This window comes from Apostichopus japonicus, chromosome 20 (genome assembly GCF_037975245.1).
Source record: "Apostichopus japonicus isolate 1M-3 chromosome 20, ASM3797524v1, whole genome shotgun sequence".
NCBI classification, from domain to species: domain Eukaryota; kingdom Metazoa; phylum Echinodermata; class Holothuroidea; order Aspidochirotida; family Stichopodidae; genus Apostichopus; species Apostichopus japonicus.
Window position 1 is genome coordinate 11,376,042 of NC_092580.1, and position 21,209 is coordinate 11,397,250.

The 21,209-nt window shown below is 38.9% G+C and overlaps 1 protein-coding gene across 6 annotated transcripts in view; it reads right to left on the reverse strand.

Moving 5' to 3' along the window:
* Positions 1–259: 259 nt before the first annotated feature.
* Positions 260–21,209, reverse strand: part of LOC139961652 (peregrin-like) — a 34,470-nt gene continuing 13,520 nt past the window's right edge. For 5 of the 6 annotated variants that reach the window (XM_071961011.1, XM_071961012.1, XM_071961013.1 and 2 more), the window contains 5 exons: positions 20,754–21,008; positions 17,326–18,228; positions 14,839–14,987; positions 6,971–7,113; positions 260–3,122 (listed from right to left, as the gene is read on the reverse strand). In XM_071961011.1, the coding sequence (XP_071817112.1) occupies positions 2,909–3,122; positions 6,971–7,113; positions 14,839–14,987; positions 17,326–18,228; positions 20,754–21,008 (1,664 nt within the window). In that variant the 3' untranslated portion in view covers positions 260–2,908. Of the gene's footprint in view, positions 3,123–6,970; positions 7,114–11,120; positions 14,988–17,325; positions 18,229–20,753; positions 21,009–21,209 lie in introns of those variants that run through there. The other variant, XM_071961017.1, reaches the window with a different exon arrangement.

Consider the following 21,209-nt stretch of genomic DNA (forward strand, 5'->3'; position numbering starts at 1 on the left):
CCTCACAGATGATCAGACCAAACGTGGGGAAAGACAACAGATCTCTTAAACCTGAACCTTTCTACACTAGAGCACTTTCTCTTTTCAGATTCAATCTGTTATATCAACGTTGACAGATAAAAAATATTTGCAGTTGTTCTCAAAATACAAAAACCCAACTTTGATCAAGGAATAAAAAAAAAAAAAAAAAAAAAACGATATTAGAATCAAAATTTGATTAGATTATTGGACACAGATAAAAATACAGAACAAGTTACTGTTTACTTTTTCCTTCCAAAATTTTTTTTCATACAGTTTATATACAATTTGACAAAACTACGGGAAGAAAAACAAAAAATAAATACACACCACTTGTTAATGACAAGTCAACAGAAATTGCTACCATTTGAAAAATGATAATTCAGGCCAGTCAAATGTATTATCTTTAATACACGTTTTATTAAGATCAACAGAAAACTGAGGACAACGTAGCTCGACTCAAAGTTAACACAATGTTGATAATATAAATATGTCTTCAATAAACTGACAATGTCTGTAAATATAGGCCTAAAAATCGACCATACCATAACACATCCAAATATTAAAAAACCACTTCTTATTCATCCCTTCATAAGAAAGGGTAGCACTGTATCAGAATACTCACATGGAATCATAAAAACAAGGCAAGCCAGGTGCCACAACTCTCCCCATCGACCCCCCCCCCCCCGCCCGCCCCACACCTCCACTGAGTGAATGATGCTACAAGCTTGACTGACGTTCGGGATATTATCTCAAAAAAATATTTTGCAAACTTATCTCTGATATAGTTTTGGAAGCCTATGAAATACTATTTACAAATTCTCCTCCTTATTGGTACTACAGGGCAGCACATAATCTTGCTTTTGTAATATTTAAAACTACTATTCCACTTTTTAAAGTTATTTATTGTCATTAGATTTTTGCATTATAAACAATGACTCCTTTCGGTCGTCGATCCGTTACTCTCTCGGACTAATTATCCAGAGACAAAAGGGCGATGGAGAGAATCTAACGACATAAACAATGAATAGAAAAAAAGGTGATTGTTTGAGATGGTCACCAAATTGATCGATCCAGCACACGGTAGGTTACGGGGTGGTTGTGAATTTTGAAAATTTGGCCACTTTTGAAAAAATAAAAAAATAAATAGAGAATGAAATCACGCTGAAAACAGAGTCATCCAATCAGAGGGGACCGCAGCTATTCCACCTCATACAAACCGGGGTCAATCAATCGTAATCACAAAAAAGGGAGTTTTTGTTGATCCCAAAGTAGTTCTTGTAATTTGGAAACTGTTTTGATGAAGGACAGATTACACTTTCAAAAGGAAACATGCACAACTACTAAGTGTGATGCACAGGCTGTGTATGTGATATTTGTCTGTTTGAAGTGTGTGAACTCTGTGTGAAGTTTGATCTAAGGCATTTGCCACAGATGGAATCATCATGAATGGCAACTTTTGTAAATGAAGTGAAGATGGCATGCAAGTTTCAAATAATGCTGCCAGAGTCCCCATTAATCGGGTCATCGAGGGTGGAGGTGGAAGACACACCAAAGGAACCACTGTAACAGGAAACAGACTTGCTCAAACCATTGTTGATGAGATTCTCAAACTTTTATTCTCGTTCTACTTTAGATGTCGTCTCGTACAAAATTTCGATAATTTAGGGTTTCTGTGGGCAGCGTCTCACTGAATACATAATAGAGAAACTCAACAGTGAAAATGTAACAATACAGTAGGCACTTAGGAACGACTTGAAGATTTCTAGTACAGGTGTCAAAGAGAATGCTTAAAAACAAACCTTTGGACGAGTGGAGCTCGCTACAGATTTTAATTTAACAAAGAAAAATAAAGAGAGAAAAAAACAAAGAGAGAGACCAAAAAGGCATCCTCTTTACTATAAAACACGACAGGATGGGACCTCTTTTCCCTTTTTTGCATCATTTTCTAAAATTTGCATCCTACAGTAATCCAGCTACAAGACCTATGAAGTTTCACACTAGCCAGTCCAGTTCCTGACAATTCCTGGACTGTATTCCTGAAATTCCTGAACTGACTAAAAAAAAAAAAAAAAAAAAAAAAAAAAAAAAAAAAAATATATATATAAAGAAAAGCCCATTCAGCCGTTTTACAATTTTGATGGAGGAATCTCAGAGTTGGTTACCCGTCATTTGCGGAGAAATCTGCTTATAGAAACATTACACGGTCCATTTAATCTACTGTTCCCAAGTAAACTACAAGTGAACTGTATTAAGAAAGACGGGGGAAAAAAAGCAATATTATGAGTTTGCTCTGATGTTTGGGGTATTCATATTTGCCTATAAACTAGTGACGAGAATTGTTTCTTCATCAGCCAGACAATTACATTTCTGCCTTGAGGCAAAAGCCAACGCCCCTCTGGGACTCATTAGTTGCATGGCTAAGGCAGAATCGATTCTGTGATGCAACCGTACGGTTTTTTGTTTAAACCATTGTATATGTAACAGTAGCCTGTGTGTCTCTACTCCCAAAATTTCTGTTCAAATTCGGATTCCTTTGTTTGCAGTATTTAGAAAACGTGATCAATGCTACATTGTTTTGTGCTTTGTTTCACAAATATCCTGTTGTTTTATGAGCAAAGAATGACGTTACATTTTGACTTGTTTGTCAGATGCGTTTTGCTTTTGACGTCAATTACCGAGTTTGTGAAAAACCTAACCTTCAATGCTACATTTTTTAATCTGCTTTATATCCTTTTGCACGACACCAAATGAAGGCGTTGCAAACACTTCCTGGTCGGAATCTGTTTTGCTTTTGACATCGACAACCAAACGTGGCCGGGAAACTAAGACTGGATATGTGAATCCCATGTTATCATTGGGGCAAGTGATGCAGCTGGGTTGTCATGTCTTACGATAAGGATTCCTCTGGCTCGACAACTTCATTCTGTAAGCCCCCCTTTACCTCTGGCCCACTGATGACCCTCTTCTGGTGGTTCATGGCTCTCTCGTAGGCCAGATGGACCGACTTCCTGACGGCCGTCTTTCGGTTTTCATTCAGTTTGGCTTGGTCCAGTCCAGAGTCTACGCCGAGGGGTTCCAGCTTGGCCCGTGGTAGCCATTGCCTAGATACAAAAGTTGTTAAGAGTGGAAGAAATTAAATTTTTAAGAAGAAAAAGGACGATGTTTAAAAATGATAAGAGATACTTTTAATTTGAGTATTTCAACAATTTTCCAGTGGAGTTGTCAAGACCATATGGGCTAATGTTTTTACTTTTTTTTTTTTTCTGTGTTAGCCAAGCAAACATTCACCAACAAATAAGAAACAAGATGTAATAGTATATATGTATACAAGAACATATAACAAGTATTATATATAACAAGTATATACTATATATAATAATATATAACAAGTATATATAACAAGTCTATGTAACAAGTCTATATAACAAGTATATGAAATAGTGTAATAAACAACCCAGTGTATATAACAAGTATATATAACAAGTATATATAACAAGTATATATAACAAGTATATATAACAAGTATATATGAAATAGTGTAATAAACACCCAGTGTGGGCGTAATAACACCCAGTATTAAGTGGAGGACTATTCCACCCTTGTCCAAGGAGACCCGTCCACCCCTCCGCAATCATCATCTTTGGTCTATGTGATAGAGATACTCTACTGTACTTCCTCAAACAGCTAAGAAGAGTTATCTCATACCGTTTGTGGAGATATCCTCAAAGTGTTCATGTTTCTCGACATTCACGGCTAAAGACTTTTATGGTTTTTTCTTCATTTTCATTGCAATTTAGTTCATTTTCTGTGACGGAGCAATGTACGTTTTGCTAAATGCTGAATCTGAAAATGGTTCGTAAACATGACCTTATATCGGGCGTCGGTTGCAACGTTAAAACCCCACCGATTATGATAAATATTCTACCTTGAAAAATATGAAAAGTAAAATGAAGAGATGCTAGCGGCTGTATGACATGACATACTGATTTACAAAATGACAGACCTTGACGATACTTTTCAAACAAGGATATCTCCCACATAGGGTAAGATCTTTTCTCTTGGCTGTTTGGGGGGGGAGGGGGGTTTGGGGGAGGGGAGTTATTCACCATTAAAATCTCTATCATATAAGCTATAGATGATTGTTGGGTTAGTATGGCCCTATAAATAAATGAGATTGCTACCGACCAAGAGGCATACTCTAAATAAAGTTAGCATCTTATAAGGTCAGTGTCATATTTTCCTTTAACAGAAATATCCCCTTACATTGGGGGAATTGTATATATTTGACCTATATAGACTATATAGTAGGCTCTTAATAATTTATAACTCTTGTGAAATGTACTGTAGTTGTGTATGTTAATAAGTCCCTATCAATATATTATCCCTACCAAAAAAAGAAAAAAAAAGTGGAGAGGGGACTGTCCGAAGAGCCCAAAAAAAAAAGAAGCAAAACGCAGCATGCAGAAGATTTTTCAACAGAGTTTGGTTAATGCAGTTATTAGTTTATCACTGCTAGTGTAAGTTTTATCAGAGTGTTCTATTTATAGGTCTACAGTAGGTATACATCGAGAGCGTATGAGTCTTAGTCTAGGCAAGACCCCGATGCCTCTCGCTAAATTGCATGAATGGCTAGGATGGAAAATGACAAATCAGTGGAGAGTGAACATCCAAAATTCAACACTCCAGATGAAAATATTCCCCTAAATGTTGTGAAAATACAACAAAAGTACATCCTTAAGGAAGTGTTGTTTTTTTGTCACCTATACCAGCCTAAGCATCAAAAGTCCAGGACTTTCAAGAACTAAGAACGAGGTGCATCATATCCCCAACTTTTCTTTCTTTTCTTTCACGCAAACATGCTTTTTGTTCACGATTGTTGTCAAAAGAGGAACTGCCAAGGCTAATGTCATATCAAAGAGGGCAGCATATGAAAATGAAATTCAGCTTTGCAGAATCTTTCTAACCATTGCCAAACAATGACCACAGATGGAGAGAGAGACCGAATTTTGGAATTTTGGCCTGAAAGCAAGTTGGCCCTGAGAGTCAGCAGAATGGACTTGGAACGTCTGAATTGTGGAGAAATCTACTAGAAAACCGCATTTCATTCTCGAGATTAACTGATAAGAACTGGTGTTAGGAAAGTCCACTTTTGTCCTATAACAGGATAAAAACCAGTCAAGTTTTAAATATATTTATATTGGGAAAATGTGCATTGGCACAAAAATCATGAGATTGCCCTTCTCTTTTGTCTTGTATTAATTTCTTTTCTTAATTTCTTTTTTTTCCATCTGAATTGATATAACATCTGAATTGATATAACTTTGCCAAAAATTGCCTTCTCATCTTCTCTCATTATAAGTGGTTGTCAGGTGTGGCATGGGTATTAATAAACACTTATATTACTATTGTTAGGAAGTAGCAATTGCATAAGAAGTGCCTTGTGGTCAAATGGAGAGACAATGGACGATCTAAGGATTGGCGGTCCTAGTGCTTGGGCACGGCACTTAAACCTACATTGCCTCTCTTCATCCCAGGTGTTTAAATGGGGACCTGCGAGGTGACTTGTAAAATATAACTGCCTGTGCCGGAAGTCTCCCGTGCAGAAGGGGGGACACGTAGGTCTGGCGCATGCACCCTAGTGCCCTAGTGTCTGCATTGTGCACACTTTGGTATGTGTTACAAGTTTAGTATAAATGACAGGGGTTTTATGCCGTAAAGTTGTGCGTTTACAAGGCCTTGCCTTTAATGAAAGACCATAGAACTACAATTTCATGTCATTTGATTTAAGAACAAACAGAGAGCAAAAACACACACAAAAAAAAGGAAGAGAAAAAATGTAATTAATAAACAGAATTTGATGTGTGGTTGCTCAACTGGCTTGACAAAATCACAGTAATTAATTAATTAATGTTGCACCGTATATCTCCCCCCCCCCCAAGTGACATACATATGAAATGAATACACATTTCTGTGTGTTATGTTTACACTAAGAAGACTCAATCAAGCTGGGACTCAGGTTTCTTTTGACACTCTATAGGGTGTATGTTTTTATTGCTGATACACTGTGGAAGTTTACCTGGTCATCAACCATAGTTGGTATTCCAATTGACATGAAATTCACTGCAGTTTAATAATTCGGCAATATTTTGAATTTCAATGTCCATCTTTCCTTTCCATACAAAAAGCCAGATAACAGTTAACCTCAACATGTCATCATCAAAAAATCGAGAAAAAAAACTTTAGTCCTGATTCTTATGGGCACAGTAGGCTAGAAGCTATAGTGTAGGATGTCTAGGAGATGCCTTTATATATGTCTCTCAAGGTTTCAAACATGTTGCTGACATGAAACATTAAACTGAAGGGATATTCCAGTGAATGAAGGCTCTTGCAATTATTGCTTCATTCTGTCCTGTATCTTTAGTCTAGAACCCTTCATCCTTATAGCATATTGTAATGCGAAAGTTGGCGATATTTTGTGAATGCATCTGGCCAAAGCAGAGTGAATGATGTTGTCATGGCAATTGTAACATTAAAATTCCAAACGAGGCAGATAATATTTCCAAAATATAATATAAATAATATAACCAAAAAAAAGCGGGTGCATTTTGATGAAACTCTAATTACAGAACATTGACGTCTAGGCAAACCCGTTTCACATGAGTCACGTTATCACAGACTACCAACTGCAATCCACTTCCTTGAGTCACAGAGGAGTTTGCCCGGTCAGAAAAAAAAGGGTTTAAAAACATCCAATCATCCTTGATATTGATGAGTAATAGGAACAAGATATTGAGATGCAGTTTTCAACTTACAATGTGGAATATTGTTTTCTTTGATGCAAGTCTTATACTGTCAGCCATTGGAATATCCCTCCAAAACAACAAACAGAATCATTTGTCATCCCAGTTCATTATATTAAATATGAATTTCTGCTGCCTCAAAAACTTACCAGGTTCTTTTGTTGTCAAAGAAGAGGATAAGGTAAAGGTGTTCCTCTGTCTCTTGTTTCATGTTAAGGACCTCCATGGGGGGAACTGGGATGGGGACTCCATTGTGAGCAAAACCGGTACGAGGCATCTTTGGATTAATTATCTGAGGAAAACAAAAGAAAAAATGATATTTGTACAAAAAGCATTCAACTTTTTATTCATAATGTGGTGTAGTCAGCAGCCTTTTATATTTAAGGAAATTAATGATACCTGGAGTGTAAGACTGTTTAATGCACCAAGGGTGTAGTACCTAAATGCACCAGGGTGTAGTACCTAAATGCACCAGGGTGAAGTACCTAAATGCACTTCAGGGATGTAATACCTAAATGAACATCAGGGATGTAATACCTAAATTCACCAGGGGTGTAATACCTAAATGCACTAGGGTGTAATACCTAAATGCACCAGGGGTGTTATACCTAAATGCACCAGGGGTGTTATACCTAAATGCACCAGGGGTGTAATACCTAAATCGACCAGGGGTGTAATACCTGATTGCCCCAGGGGTGTAATACCTAAAAGCACCAGGGTGTAATGCTTAAATGCACCAGGGGTGTAATACCTAAAAGCACCAGGGGTGTAATACCTAAATGCCCCAGGGATGTAATACCTAAATGCACCAGGAATGTAATACTTAAATGCACCAGGGATGTAATACCTAAATGCACCAGGGGTGTAATACCTAAATGCACCAGGGCTGTAATACCTAAATGCACCAGGGATGTAATACCTAAATGCATCAGGGATGTAATACCTAAATGCACCAGGGGTGTAATACCTAAATGCACCAGGGGTGTAATACCTGATTGCACCAGGGATGTAATACCTAAATGCACCAGGGCTGTAATACCTAAATGCACCAGGGGTGTAATACCTAAATGCACCAGGGGTGTAATACCTAAATCCACCGGGGGTGTAATACCTATATGCACCAGGGGTGTAATACCTAAATGCACCAGGGGTGTAATACCTAAATCCACCGGGGGTGTAATACCTATATGCACCAGGGGTGTAATACCTAAATGCACCAGGGATGTAATACCTAAATGCACCAGGGATGTAATACCTAAATGCACCAGGGGTGTAATACCTAAATCCACCGGGGGTGTAATACCTATATGCACCAGGGATGTAATCAAAGAGAGAAGTGAAAGGATAACTGGGTTTATGAATGAGGTTTATGAATTTACCAATAAGTGAAGATTTGATATTACTTTCGTTAGGTAATAAAATGTGTGAGCTCTATTGTATTTGTACACTGTGTAAAACATTCTCCGTGTAACAACAATACCCATCAATTAGCATAAACATGTATGCCAAAACATAATATGCCACATTGACACTTCATTATAGATTGCCTTTTTCCAATAAAAGTGCTTCATTTCTTAAGTAAAGGGGAAAACCCACAGTTGGTTCTGTGTATAACAAGGACAAGAATGTCTATAACTGCACCACTCCTCAGCTCCTTTGATGTTTATGGCTTCTATTATGCTTAATATTTGGTGGACATTTTCCAAGGAGGCCATATCTGGAATGGACATCATAGGGAGCGGATGTCTGCAGTGTTCTGAAAGTATCGCGATGCCAGCCTGAGGGGCTGTCGCATGAAACGGTACATTTGAAGAGTATGGGTAATTATTGTTTCTAACACATCATAGTTTAACAGGCTGCGTGGATGGGATGAGGTAGATGCCAATGGTGGTTGGTCGATATCTGGTGAGGTAGATGTAGAGGGTGGTTGATTGATTTTGGGGAAGATAAGAGTGCAGCGTTTATTTGGTCTTGATACATTTCCTCCCACTCTCGGTCAATTACTAACACCAACGTGGTGCTCTCCAGCACCCTCAGCGTAAAGCATAGTAAAGGTTACTAACCGTCTTGGTGAAATAACAACTGTAGCACCTGGACCAATTAAGGAATTGACTACAAATTCTACATTGTTTAACGTCTGTGGAAGCTTGGATAGTGATGTGATCCCCACAAGTGCCATATTTTGCCATGCCAAGGATGTATTTGACCAGTCCAGGTCAGTGAAATTTCGTTGAGGGTAAATTACCCTGAAAATCAACTGTGTCTGCTCTGACAGTTTTAGGAAGTTTTACGTCTCCATCATAGACAGATGGGTGATATTTCCTGGCCTCTTGTTCCACCACGTAACACTTTCGCACATTTCTCAGTTGCTTTCAAAGCTGCTTTTACAAAACATTCTGAACATTCAGTTCTGCTATCCCACATTATACGGTTTACAGTTTGTGGTATATCTTTCAGGTCCCAGATCCCTTCGACGCTTCACTTGGTGGTTTTCACGACAGTTTGAAGTTTGGACTTTTGTACTTTAGGATTTTTATGGAAGGCCGATCACCCATCTTCCAAAGATGGCGTCTCTCTGTTTCGCTAGTATCGTACTGTACACAAGCCGATTTCTACTTCCTAGTTCTACTTGCTTACAGGAACAGCAAACTCTCTTTTGAATAAGTTTCACCAAAAATATTGTATGTTTTGTCGCCCAGTGCTATAATTGCTTGACATTCACTTCAACAGTTGAATATGAGTATTGCAATGGCCAGCAATATGATACCCGTGGCTAAAAATACTTATTGTTACCGAACTAGCATGTATGTTTACATTCTGAAAACATTTGTACCAAATGATGTCTTTTTGCTTCAGTCACTTAGTGGTAGTGTATGGCCTGCCGTTTATGCCAACATAAGATGCAATCTAAGAAATTATTTCATCTCAAATAACAAACCTTACTTCAAACGCTGTTCAAAATATTGCAATTAAGCTCCCCAGAACTAATTTCTTCCGAAAGAAAAGAAAAAAAAAACTCTTTAAAATAATCTCCTCACATATAATCCACGTAGGCTAAGCTGTATCCAATAAAAACAAATAGCAACAGGTGTGGGGGCGGGGGGGGGGGGCGGGGTGTTGTGTTATTGTGTCTGTGCAGATTGCTATAGTTGGAAAGCTGGGTTTTTACCTGGAAATAACATGTGCTTAGTAAAATTTCTTTGTGAACAGCGTAAAAATGGGGTATTAAAATGCTTCAACGTCCAGTCGAAAAATAAAACGAAAAGGATGTTGGGAGAGATGGATGATATCGACATGCGTAGTACCATTGGAAGGCAGATTCACCGAGCTGATGCTGAATCATATCAGGGTTTACACATCCGATCCCTAAAATCAGCAAGGGAACCAAGGGAACGCCATTAAAGTTTATGCATGTCAAGGGGGGGGGGGAGGGAGGTTGGCATGATATATTTAATCGCAAACCAAAAGTCAGCTGCCCTAACCCTGAGGTTGCCTATTATGGCAACTCTGTACTCAACAAAACCCCGTCCAACGAACCGAGTACGTTCTCCAATCCTTTGGGGCCCTCCCACAGTGGAGTACAGGATTTGATTTAGGGGCAGAAAAGAACTGTCTCCTCTTCTCTATCTTTTCCCACTAATTTACCTGTTTTCAAGTGTGTCCTTGAGGGGGAGGGGGTGTCCCATAGGCTACTCACTGGCCACCTGTTGACCCTAACCTCATCCTCACATAGCACCCGTAATCTACCACTAAGCCCATCATCTACAACCTCTCCTTTGACAGCAACGAATACAAACCTTTTCCTCATTAATCCATCTGTACCCTCATTCCAGTTAAATCACACAATTTGGACATTTTTCGTCAAACGTTATAACATTTTCTGTTGGATTTCACTTTGCAGCCAAAGACATTATAAAACTGTTTAAAACTACATTTTGCTTCAATTGTTACATTTTGTGGCGTAACAGGCTACCTCTTCTATTGTTCCAGCCAGAGAAAAAGCCAACAGGAGACCAGCAATTCTAGGGAAGCAAGCTAATGTAGTTAGCTTAGTATTTCAGGGATGGGGGGGTTGGGTGGGGTGCGGGGAAGGGGTGAGAACCACGTTGCATTGCACTATTCGGGGTACACCTCATAAAGGATAGTGTTAAAAGCCAATTTGTCATGTCCCCACCCCCATCTTCCCTAAAAGACAAAATGCTTCAAATGTATGATTCCGCCCTCATATCGGGCCCAATACTTACCATAACACTGCGACCTATTAAACCGTTCCAAAGTAATAAAATACAAAACATCTCCTTTTGTGCATCCAATTCATATATTTTCTGTAACATTCAATTTTAGTATATAAATTTTTGTTTTTCTGGCCCATAAAAATTCTCTCCATCGACATGTTGAAGAAAAATGCAACTTGGTTGTTGTAATGACAATAAAGTTTGGAAGTCCCTGGCTCAGAGTAACAGCTCTATATTAATGAAACCAGCACATAAAACAGATGAGATACAGTGAGACTGAGAAACATACTGAAAAAAGCCAGAGCTTAATCTCAAAAAGCAGGACATCAAAATGGAAAATTGAAGTTTTAAAACACAAAACAATTTATGACAATTTCTCTGATAGAAGTTAGCTTGGTAAGTTTTTTGCAAATGCAAACTTTGCATAGCTGTTCCTGTATCTGCAGTATGTTATGATTATGGTGTAATTTTGTCTGAAACCTTGTCTGAAAATGCCCAGATCTGAAAGTCATTCATTTGAACAATTACGGGCATTTACTGACATCTTTTACTCTGAATAGTCAGATTTAAATATTCTACTGTACCTCGTTACTGTGACAGTTTTACACTGGCAGCTTGCCAAATGTAATGGGAATATTCAAGTTAGTCACCTAATGATGTTATCAGCCTTAAAAAATATACACTGACAGCTTGTCAAAACTAGCAGAGCCATTACTTGTAATATTGTCAGAATTAAGAGAAATTTTCCACCTCGTTACCACCAAAGTACACACCGACAGTTTGCCCAAACTGCTACTGATATAAGTCCAAAATTAAAGAAATATTCTATCTTGTTACTAGAAAAAAGATACATAGGCAGCTTGCCAAAATGACCAGCGCCACCTATGGAACAGTATGCGAGTAGCAATGGCTAGACTGCAGGGTGATAAGCAAACTAAATCAGTCCTCCTTTCAAGAACTGAAGGAGAGGATATAACTTCCAAATTTAATGCCAGGGAGGGAAGGGGGGGGAGGGAATGGAAAAGGGGGATTTAGAATGCTTTGCAAGCAGGCCTCACATGCTACCTACCCAATACATCCTCACCCCCCCCCCACAACAAAAAAGAAGTGATCTTTACTAATGATGCCATGTAATTCATTCATTACGCTCATCTCAACAGTGTCTGGTGTGAATTTCCATGTTTTTAAAATGGACATGTAAAACAGGACAATCAGCACTGTGCTTGGATAAAGTATATTGTTTTAAAGGTCACTTTATCCTTGTCAAATCTATAAAAAGTTTCCGACAAAATGACTTTCCTCCGACCTTCCAACTGTTTTCCAACCTTGTATTTTGAGACATTGAGAACAATTGAACTAGACCATTTTCAAAAATTTCCTCAATGTTACAGGTTAAAGTTACTCTTGTGCAAATTGACAGCAAAGGATGAGAAAAAGTCGCACCATTTGAAGGGCGAAGAATATTCGTTGGGTCTTTACAGTGCGAAAACCTTTTAAGCGCAGAAAAAAAACAAAAAAAAACAGTGATATCCAAGAAATTACCGTGCCAAGAGTATTACCCAAGTCATGTAAAATAAAATCCTTGATAATTGGGGACAACGAAAAAAAAAGATGGCAGCAGTTGGTTTTTTTTTGTGCTTTTTCATTCTCACCGTTCTTCCGTGTTACCATCTCAAACTTATCTAATATTTCCTTGCGGTGACATCCTTGTACATTACAACAGGCAAAGGAATGCGACTTACCTTTATTGTATTGAAAAGAATTAATATGTGAATGTTAATAACTTTGCAACAGACTTACAGACACACTGCCTCCAACCTCCCCCCCCCCCACACCTATTCATTCTCAGTTTTTACACGTTCCTCCACTTTAGCAGACAGAGAAAATGAAATGTTTCACAATAATTTCACATTCACAAACATTACATCAAACAAGTACAATTTTATCAGACTTTTACCCCACCAAATACCTTGCTAGTTCATGAATAATGTTCCTGATGTTTAACTTTCCTTTTTGTGTTTTCAAAATGAAAAATTGTCAAATTAAACAAGCATACATTGTATAGAATCCATTGGCAAAAACACAGACAATAGAAACAGTTAAATCTTTGTTCTATTTTTTCTTCTTCTTCTATGTTACTAACATCAAGGTAAACATTTTATTTTTATTTGTTTCCAAATTCGTTCTCTTTATTTTCTACCAAAGTTCATTTCATGTCTTTTTCCCACTTCATAAATTTTTTTCCTTCCTTTCCAGTGGAATGAATTAGTTTTCAAAAGCGACAATAAATTGTAGATGAAATATTTAAAAAGCTAAAAAAAAAATTAAAAAAAAAATTCAACTGGCTATATGTTGGTAGAAAATATAAAGAAATATTTCACAGCTCCAACCTAAAGCAAGTCACTCACTATTAATCTGAGGTAATTGATTCCTTTCGGAAAGCGTACAACACAACCTGTTGTTTCGAAGAACCATTTCCAAGAGTAGCCATGCAGTGAGATGTAAAATGCCCTTAATAAAAGTAACCATTTCTTTAAAAAAAGGATAGTGAAAATAGCACCAAAATGTACCTCTTTGAAAATTCTAGTGTTTGAAATTATGTACAACATGGCATATATTTTTCTAATTTTAAAGTAGGCTTTTGGATTTTTCTGTGTTTTGTCACACTTTCAATTCTTGGTATGTTACCTATTGTTGCACACATTTCATGCAGCAAATGACAACTGCCTAAGTCAACTCACTCCAGAGATCTCTTGTCTTTTTGTGCAAAAATCTTGACTTTTGTCCCAAATCTTTCAACTATGTTACAACATTTGTTGCTGGAAATACCACAGGTGTTGCTATTTATGACTTATGTCTTTGTTCCTGCTTCCTAGCATGATTCTAGAAGTTGGGTCGAACCCTGATTCCTGCTTTTAAAAAACAAGTCTGGAAATACCACAGATGTTGCTATTTATGACTAACGTCTTCGTTCCTGCTTCCTAGCATAATTCTAGAAGTTGGGTCGCATCCTGATTCCTGCTTTTCAAAAACAAGTCTGGAAATACCACAGATGTTGCTATTAATGACTAACATCAATGTTCATGCATCCTAGCATGATTCTGGAAGTTGGGTCAAATCCTGATTCCTGCTTTTCTAAGCAAGTCTGAGAGATGCAACTTTAGCTCATCCAACGGTAGTCTTTATTTCTCTGATAGTCTCTTGTTAAGCTACACGAACAAACCAATGTAACAAAGACACCAATGACCTCACGCAGGAAATAGCATTTTCCGGCAGTTTTAAGGTTGATGATTTTTTGTTCGTAATAAAAGCTAATAAGATGACTAAGGTTCTCTGTACAGAACCTTGGTACACAATTTGGCATTCTCGTAATGAGTCGCCTCTTATGAATCAACGACAGGCTAAGCGTTGCAGAGTTTTAATTTAATCGATTGCAAATAGTGTCATCCGTGTTACGCAAAAACGATGGGAAGGGGACGTAAAACACAAGGGTCGAGGCTTGTCGAAACATGTCCTAGAAAAACTGATAAAAGACAAACCAGATATTACAGTTGAGTTTGTACATAGAAAAAAAAAGCAAAACAAGAATGTTACAAGAAAAGTACTGATGTTCTCACTGTATGACCCATGTGATGGCAACTTTTCTAAAAAAGTGTTAGATTTGAAAGGGGAAAAACAAAAGGGAAAGGTGAGGGTATACAGACAGTATAAGAGACGAAGGGAATTTTGCAAAGCATTTTAGATAAACCTGTCCTTGAACTGATAAAAGACACATGACTCACCAGGGCAGGGTAGGATGGGTAGCCTCGACATTTAGCCCAGACCAGGTCCAAAGGATTTAAGGGGATTTCCTCGTCTTCATCATCAACATCATCATCATCCTCCTCATCGTCATCCTCTGATCCTCCTCCACTTGCGCTTCTTGTCTTTGCTGAAAATGACAATCAGCCAAGAGAAAAATTCAGTCAGGCACTTTTGATCTTTTGAGAGCAGATGAGAAGGGCAGAGAATGACGAGCTTTGAGATCCAGGGAAGACATAAAAAACAAAAAAGAACATCGCAGAGAACTTTCCTTTTTTTTGGAAGGGGGTGGGGGGATACGCTGGAGGATGGAGAAGCCAGGAGGATGCAAAGTGTTGCCACATGACAGAGATGGCCATGTGTCTTTTTCTTATTTTTCCTCTTTTTTTGGGGGGTTTATCAGTTCAAAGGTAGGCTTACAAAATACCTTCACAGCATAAAACAATCGATCTCTCAGCGTGTGTTCTGTCTCTTCCCTTCTCCCCTGCACTCAGTCCTTACATGGGCATTTCCACTGCAATGATTTGAGACGTTTATACAACAATTGATTTACAGAGAGAAGAGGAAGTGAAAACATTTGAATATGCATTGTCAAAAGGTTAGTCCATAGGAATTAATTTTTTATTTTATTTTTGACTAGTAGAAGAAGATGAACATAAACCCTGGAGAAACTTTTGAGCAATATTCCTACATTGCTTTTTTGAGACATGGATAGTTAAGACTTGTCACAGATTGTTCCAAAAGTGAACTTGGAGCAAACAGGTGTGATGTCACAGTTGCACAATAACAGCAAACCTGTTTCTTTTTACTTGAGTTGTTTACACTTTCTTGTGTTGACCTTTGACTTGGAAAGTGGTTCCAACTTTTGTTTTAGGGGATGTGGAGTTTTCAACACCCCCAATGAGTATAGCCAATTCATATGTTATCAAAGGTATTGAAAAAATTGAAGAAAAGATTTTAAGACAAGCATAAAACAAATTGGCCATGTTGCATCTATGATTGACATCAAATCTGTCTGCTTCTAGTTTAATTTTGGTACAAAACATGCTAACTTGAAAAGTAGTCACCATGGAAACGATAAATTGAATGCCAGGATGCTTTGATGTGTTCTTCTTTCACTAATCAAAAACATTTTTTCCTCTGGACTCTCCTATTAAGTGTTGAAACCATAAAGTAATTCATATTATTCATATTACCAATCCCATTCTTTTAAAAGTACTTTACATCACTTTAAAAGTAGAATATTTCAGATCATATATTAATCTTACTCGTTGAATTAATTAAGAATATTAAAAATAAATACATAATCAGATAATTGTCTCATTAATGTGAGAAAATTTGTAAACGACAGCATAAAGAAAGAGAAAGCTTAGCAGAAGTGTGAACAATTCAAGAATATAATAGCATATAGGTCATGTTGGTGAATGGTCAATCAATATAGCCACCCATTTTAATGCATGAAGCTTCAAAAGTCACCATAATTTCAGGCTGCCTAACCCTCCTAAACATATTCAAACTAAGGTAGGTTGTTCCCCAGTTTATCATCTTGTCAACAGAAATTAGGATTGAAGAGGGTGGGAGAGGGGCAAGGGGGGTTAGGAAGGGGTTCCAATCATACTACACCACCATCGGTATGTTTTGCATTCTACAATAAAATTTAACCGTATGTTCTTTTTTCTTGGTTGGGGTTGCCAGGGTTCAGAGGGCAGGATGTGGTACCAATGCCTTTTAATAATATCAATCTTGTTGGTCGATCAACTTTGTCATTTGGACCTTACAAAGGAAAAGTCAAAACTTGTCAAAAGTGGTCTCTGTCAACTTTGCAACAGTTTCACTCTGAGGAAAACATCTTCCCCCAAACTGATATATTTAGCTACCTCCTAGGCTTTCCATTATTTATCTCCACCAGTGAGTAAAGTGAGTCGACTCTGCCCAAACAAAATGTGTTCCCCCCCCCCCACAACCAATAAGTCTCTTCTTTTTTTTCTTTTTTTTAAGTGCACAAAATTAAAAGGCATACTATTCCACACAGAATTTAGAGGTAGTTGCATGTACAGAAGCACTAGATCAAGATAGACCAGGAACAATTCTTCCTAATACAGTTTGTAAAATATCAAATTCAAAAGTTGTATACGATATACTTGTCATAAAGAGTTTCAAAAACACTATTAAAGACAAATGCTTCAAAAGCGCAAAATATAGATACGGACAAAAACATGAAATATTGAGACCTATCGATAGAATGATCTGAAAATAAGTAATTTACACTCTGTGGGAGTTGTTCAAGTGATGCAAAACGGCTCTAATACACATAGCCCCCCCCTCTCCCCCCCATCCCACATCCCTAATCACCCGCCTATTCTACTAAAAAGAACAAACAAAAATAAAGAGAGAGAAACATATATCCATGGACAAATCTCAAAGCAGCCGTGAAATATAGAATAAACCGTTGTGTTACTTATTCATACCTCTCCTTTCTCTGTCTCTAAGTACAGGGCCTGGCGCGGCGGCGTTTCCCTTTGGTCTGATATTGAACCTGCTGTTGGTACTGGCGCTCTCCCCGCACGACGTATCTCCGCTGCTCTCCTCCGTGAAGTTCACCCCGTGGCGGTGCCTCCGGCTCTGTCGGTCCTCCTCCCCGGAGCTCGAGTCCGTAGGCACGCCGCTGGAGTGGCTGCTGACGGTGCTCTCTGAGTCCGAGCTGCTTCGCGTGATGTTCTCGCTCCGGTAGACCGTGAAACTCTCCGTGCTGGGGGGTTTACCCTGGAAGCCGTTGGTCAGCTCGCTCTCCGACTGCTGCTGCTTGCTCGGGCTGCGGGATTTATCCTGGCTGTAACTGAGGCTCCTGGCGCGTTTCCTCAAGGTGGCGCCCTGTTCGGGGCTGGACGCTGGCAAGTTCTTATCGGCTTCGCCGTCGTTCGGGCGCCCGCCACCGCTCGCGTTCTGAGAGACGGTGGGAGGGACGTCCAGAGACGCCGCCCTCTTGGGAGGCCTACCGACTCTACGAGGGGTAGACCCCCCTCTGTTGGCAGCTTTTTTGCTAAAGAGTACTGCAGTCCTTCTACCTACTCCACTAGGGGTAACTTTATCGGGGCTGGATTCAAACTGCTTGCCGGGAGACGATAACTTCACCGGAGTTCTATCTGTTCGCTCCCTAGTAGACGGACTATTAGAAATTGGATTGGGTTCCGAGCTTATCCTGTGCATCCTGCCTCTCCCTCGTCCTCTGCCCCTGCCCCTCCCTGGGGACCTGTAAGGGGAAGACCTTGTTTGAGTTGAGTGGCTCCTACCGGTGATTGTTGCTGGAACAGGAGACAACTGTGGTGGTGGGATCGAATCACTTTGGGAGGCCGTTTCACTAACATCTTCACCTGAAAGATATTATGGAGGAGGGATGAAGGAAATAAAATTAGAGATACTACTTGCCATACTATATATGATCAAAAAAAGGCTTCGATACATAAACAACATTTTGTACCTTACACTGAGACACAAATGCTACACTAGTTTTAAAATTATTTTTTGGAAGGATAAAGGGAAAACATGGGGAAAGCGATCGGACAAAAAGAAGAGGGTTTCAGTACATTTTAAGACCATTTTATACATACAGTAACAATGTGATACATACAAAATGCTGGGCTTTTGCAGACATTGAGCAGAAAAGTTGCAGACATCTTTGTTAGTCGTGTTTGCACCACATGGTAAGTTCAGACCTAACCATCAGCATCAACATACCACAACAATGTTAGGCATCAGTGCTTAAAATGAGAGCACCCTTGAGGTGTATAACAGGTATGTGATACAAATTGCCCAAGTTCAAACAAATCCCCACAAAACTGAGGGATTTCAAGCTTTTTTCCTTCTAAAAACTTAAAAACCAGATCTTAGGCTTATAAAGCAATTGATTGAAAAAATGATGAGACTAATCCTGGTTTCCAATGGGTCATTCCACCAGTTTCCAAATTGTTGACAACACAAAAACTGGATATGCTGATTTAAAACTGAAGCTAGCATTTGTAAACATTCTTGACCAGAATCCACAAATTCTTTTACACAGTTCATAGACGGACCACACTGGTATGTTGTAGTAACAGAATTGGTACCAATGAAATATTCGTCCTTTGAACAGAACACTACGGCCCTTCCCCCCCCCCCCGGCACCAACATTACGGCGCTTCTAGGGCCATGATGTAGACAAGTTACAACCGTGGAAAGCTCCTACTGTAATTCTTCATTACATGGAATCACTGCAAAGCTGGGCGATCTTTCGACAAACTGGGAACATATATCAGAGTTTGGACTCCATAAAATCCATGAACGTTCATGAATGACAAAAGGTGAATAAAAAAATCAAAAAATCTTATCTGTCTAGAATGGAGCTTGCTTAATATAATAATATCAATCATATATATATATATATATATATATATATAAATATATAATTATTTTATTGACTCCTTGTTAACAATCATTTCAAAACTTAAGCAGTTTCTGGGTTGGTTATGCTTTGTTGTCACATAGTAGCATCCTAAGGAAGGATAGTAACAGTGAAAATTGAAGAAGATAAAAGCTTCCGTTTTTTGCTGTGGTCTGTGTGAATACGCTTACGCCTATCTGGACGATGAAATCAGCATAATATGTAACACAGGCACTACTCTCAAGTCAGCCCTTTTGCATCAAATCTAAAGAAAAAATCGCCAGGCCATCACCGCATTACAAATATAGCTCCCTCAGCAATACTGCTCCACTTTAAAATGAACATGGCCAAGCAAATTTGCTTGTAGATGGAACTGCTTTTCTCCAGGTATGCAACCTGATAAATAAGGCCGTGACAAAATCTGTCCGGGGCATGTCTGAACTGAACGGGAAAGCTCTATTACTTGCTCACCCTAAAGTTATCTTTGAAAGACAACAGCTATGTAATAGGGTACAGAATTGCTGTTCATTACAATCATATTTTCAACAATGCTATGTATCTTTCATAAAAATTATTATTAAACCCATTGCAAAGAAGTCACCAAAATGTACCTCAGAAAGTCTACACCATAGCAGGGCTGTAAATAACAAGAATGGTCTGAAGTTCATAATCATTTTAAAAATATGTCTTTTTGATTACTTTCATTAAACATTCATTGGAAGGGTGCCTTCAAAGAGTGCTGTAATGGAGGTTATGTACTGACTGACCAGTGAGGATTGAGCTGCTCTGCCAGTATTTAGGTGTACAGACAACTAAACATCACAGGGTTGCTCCAGGACATGGTCAGTCGTTTGACCGGGGCGGGGGGGGGGCAGGGGCGCATGGAAACCATCAATTCCTAACTTGATGGATGAGCCTTACTGATGGGCTGGTTCAGGCAAATGAATGTAACATCAACTACACACACACATTGGGTGAATTGAAGCACTGTCAGGTGATTCGCCATGGTTGTTTGACGCATACGTAGTAACGCCTTCAATAACTTGAGGTTATGTATGGTTGATCCGACGAGTCCCTCTTGACAGGGTGCACACTCGTAAACTGACATGAGGAACCAGTCCTATATTACCAGAATAGTCAATCTATATCAGACTATTCAAAGCATATCTTCAAACTTCCAGTAACACAGGAACTGATTTTAACAGTTGTGTGGGCTGTCCGCAAAGACATAATACTTCAGAACAAAAGACATCACGAAAGGAACGTCCATTCTTAATTTTACATGGCTATGGCATGGTTACTTTTAAAGACCTTCCTTTCGCTTGTACGCCTTAAACATTTCAGCGAAAGTAATCGATAAAGGGGTTACAACCTACAACCTCCTTTTTTTCTATCAGTCCCCACCCCTGAACCCCCACAGGTTCCCGTGCCCATCACTATAATCTATACAACTGTTTGTTTCTCTTGAGATAAGCTTACTTGAAGAATCTTCACTGATGCTGGAATAATCCATAAACTGGCTGCCAACATCCAGTCCCCCATCTGTCTGGAGAGCCTTCTGCTGGGCCAGCTGCCTGCGAATGGAGTTGATCTCCCGTTTCAGCTGCTTGGAACGCTTGGTCCGAGTCGCATTGTGCTTGATGCCGATGGTCATGTCCAACTTCTCTAAGAGTTCCTTCAACTGTTCCTCTAGAGACATGTTGGCTCGATTCTGGGGCTGCAGCACTCTGTCGACTATACGATATAACAGAACAGACAAATATCAGAGTTATTCTTCAGATGATATTGGATTGCTTCTTTCAACAAGCTTATTCAGTCAGGGCATATTTTTTTTCTCCAGTCAAATCTCTGTCCCAATGACCGAAATTTGTTTTTTGTTGTATTCGTGCAAGCTTTCGTAAGAGGGCCATAAGAACAGAAGTTAACCTTCCTGCT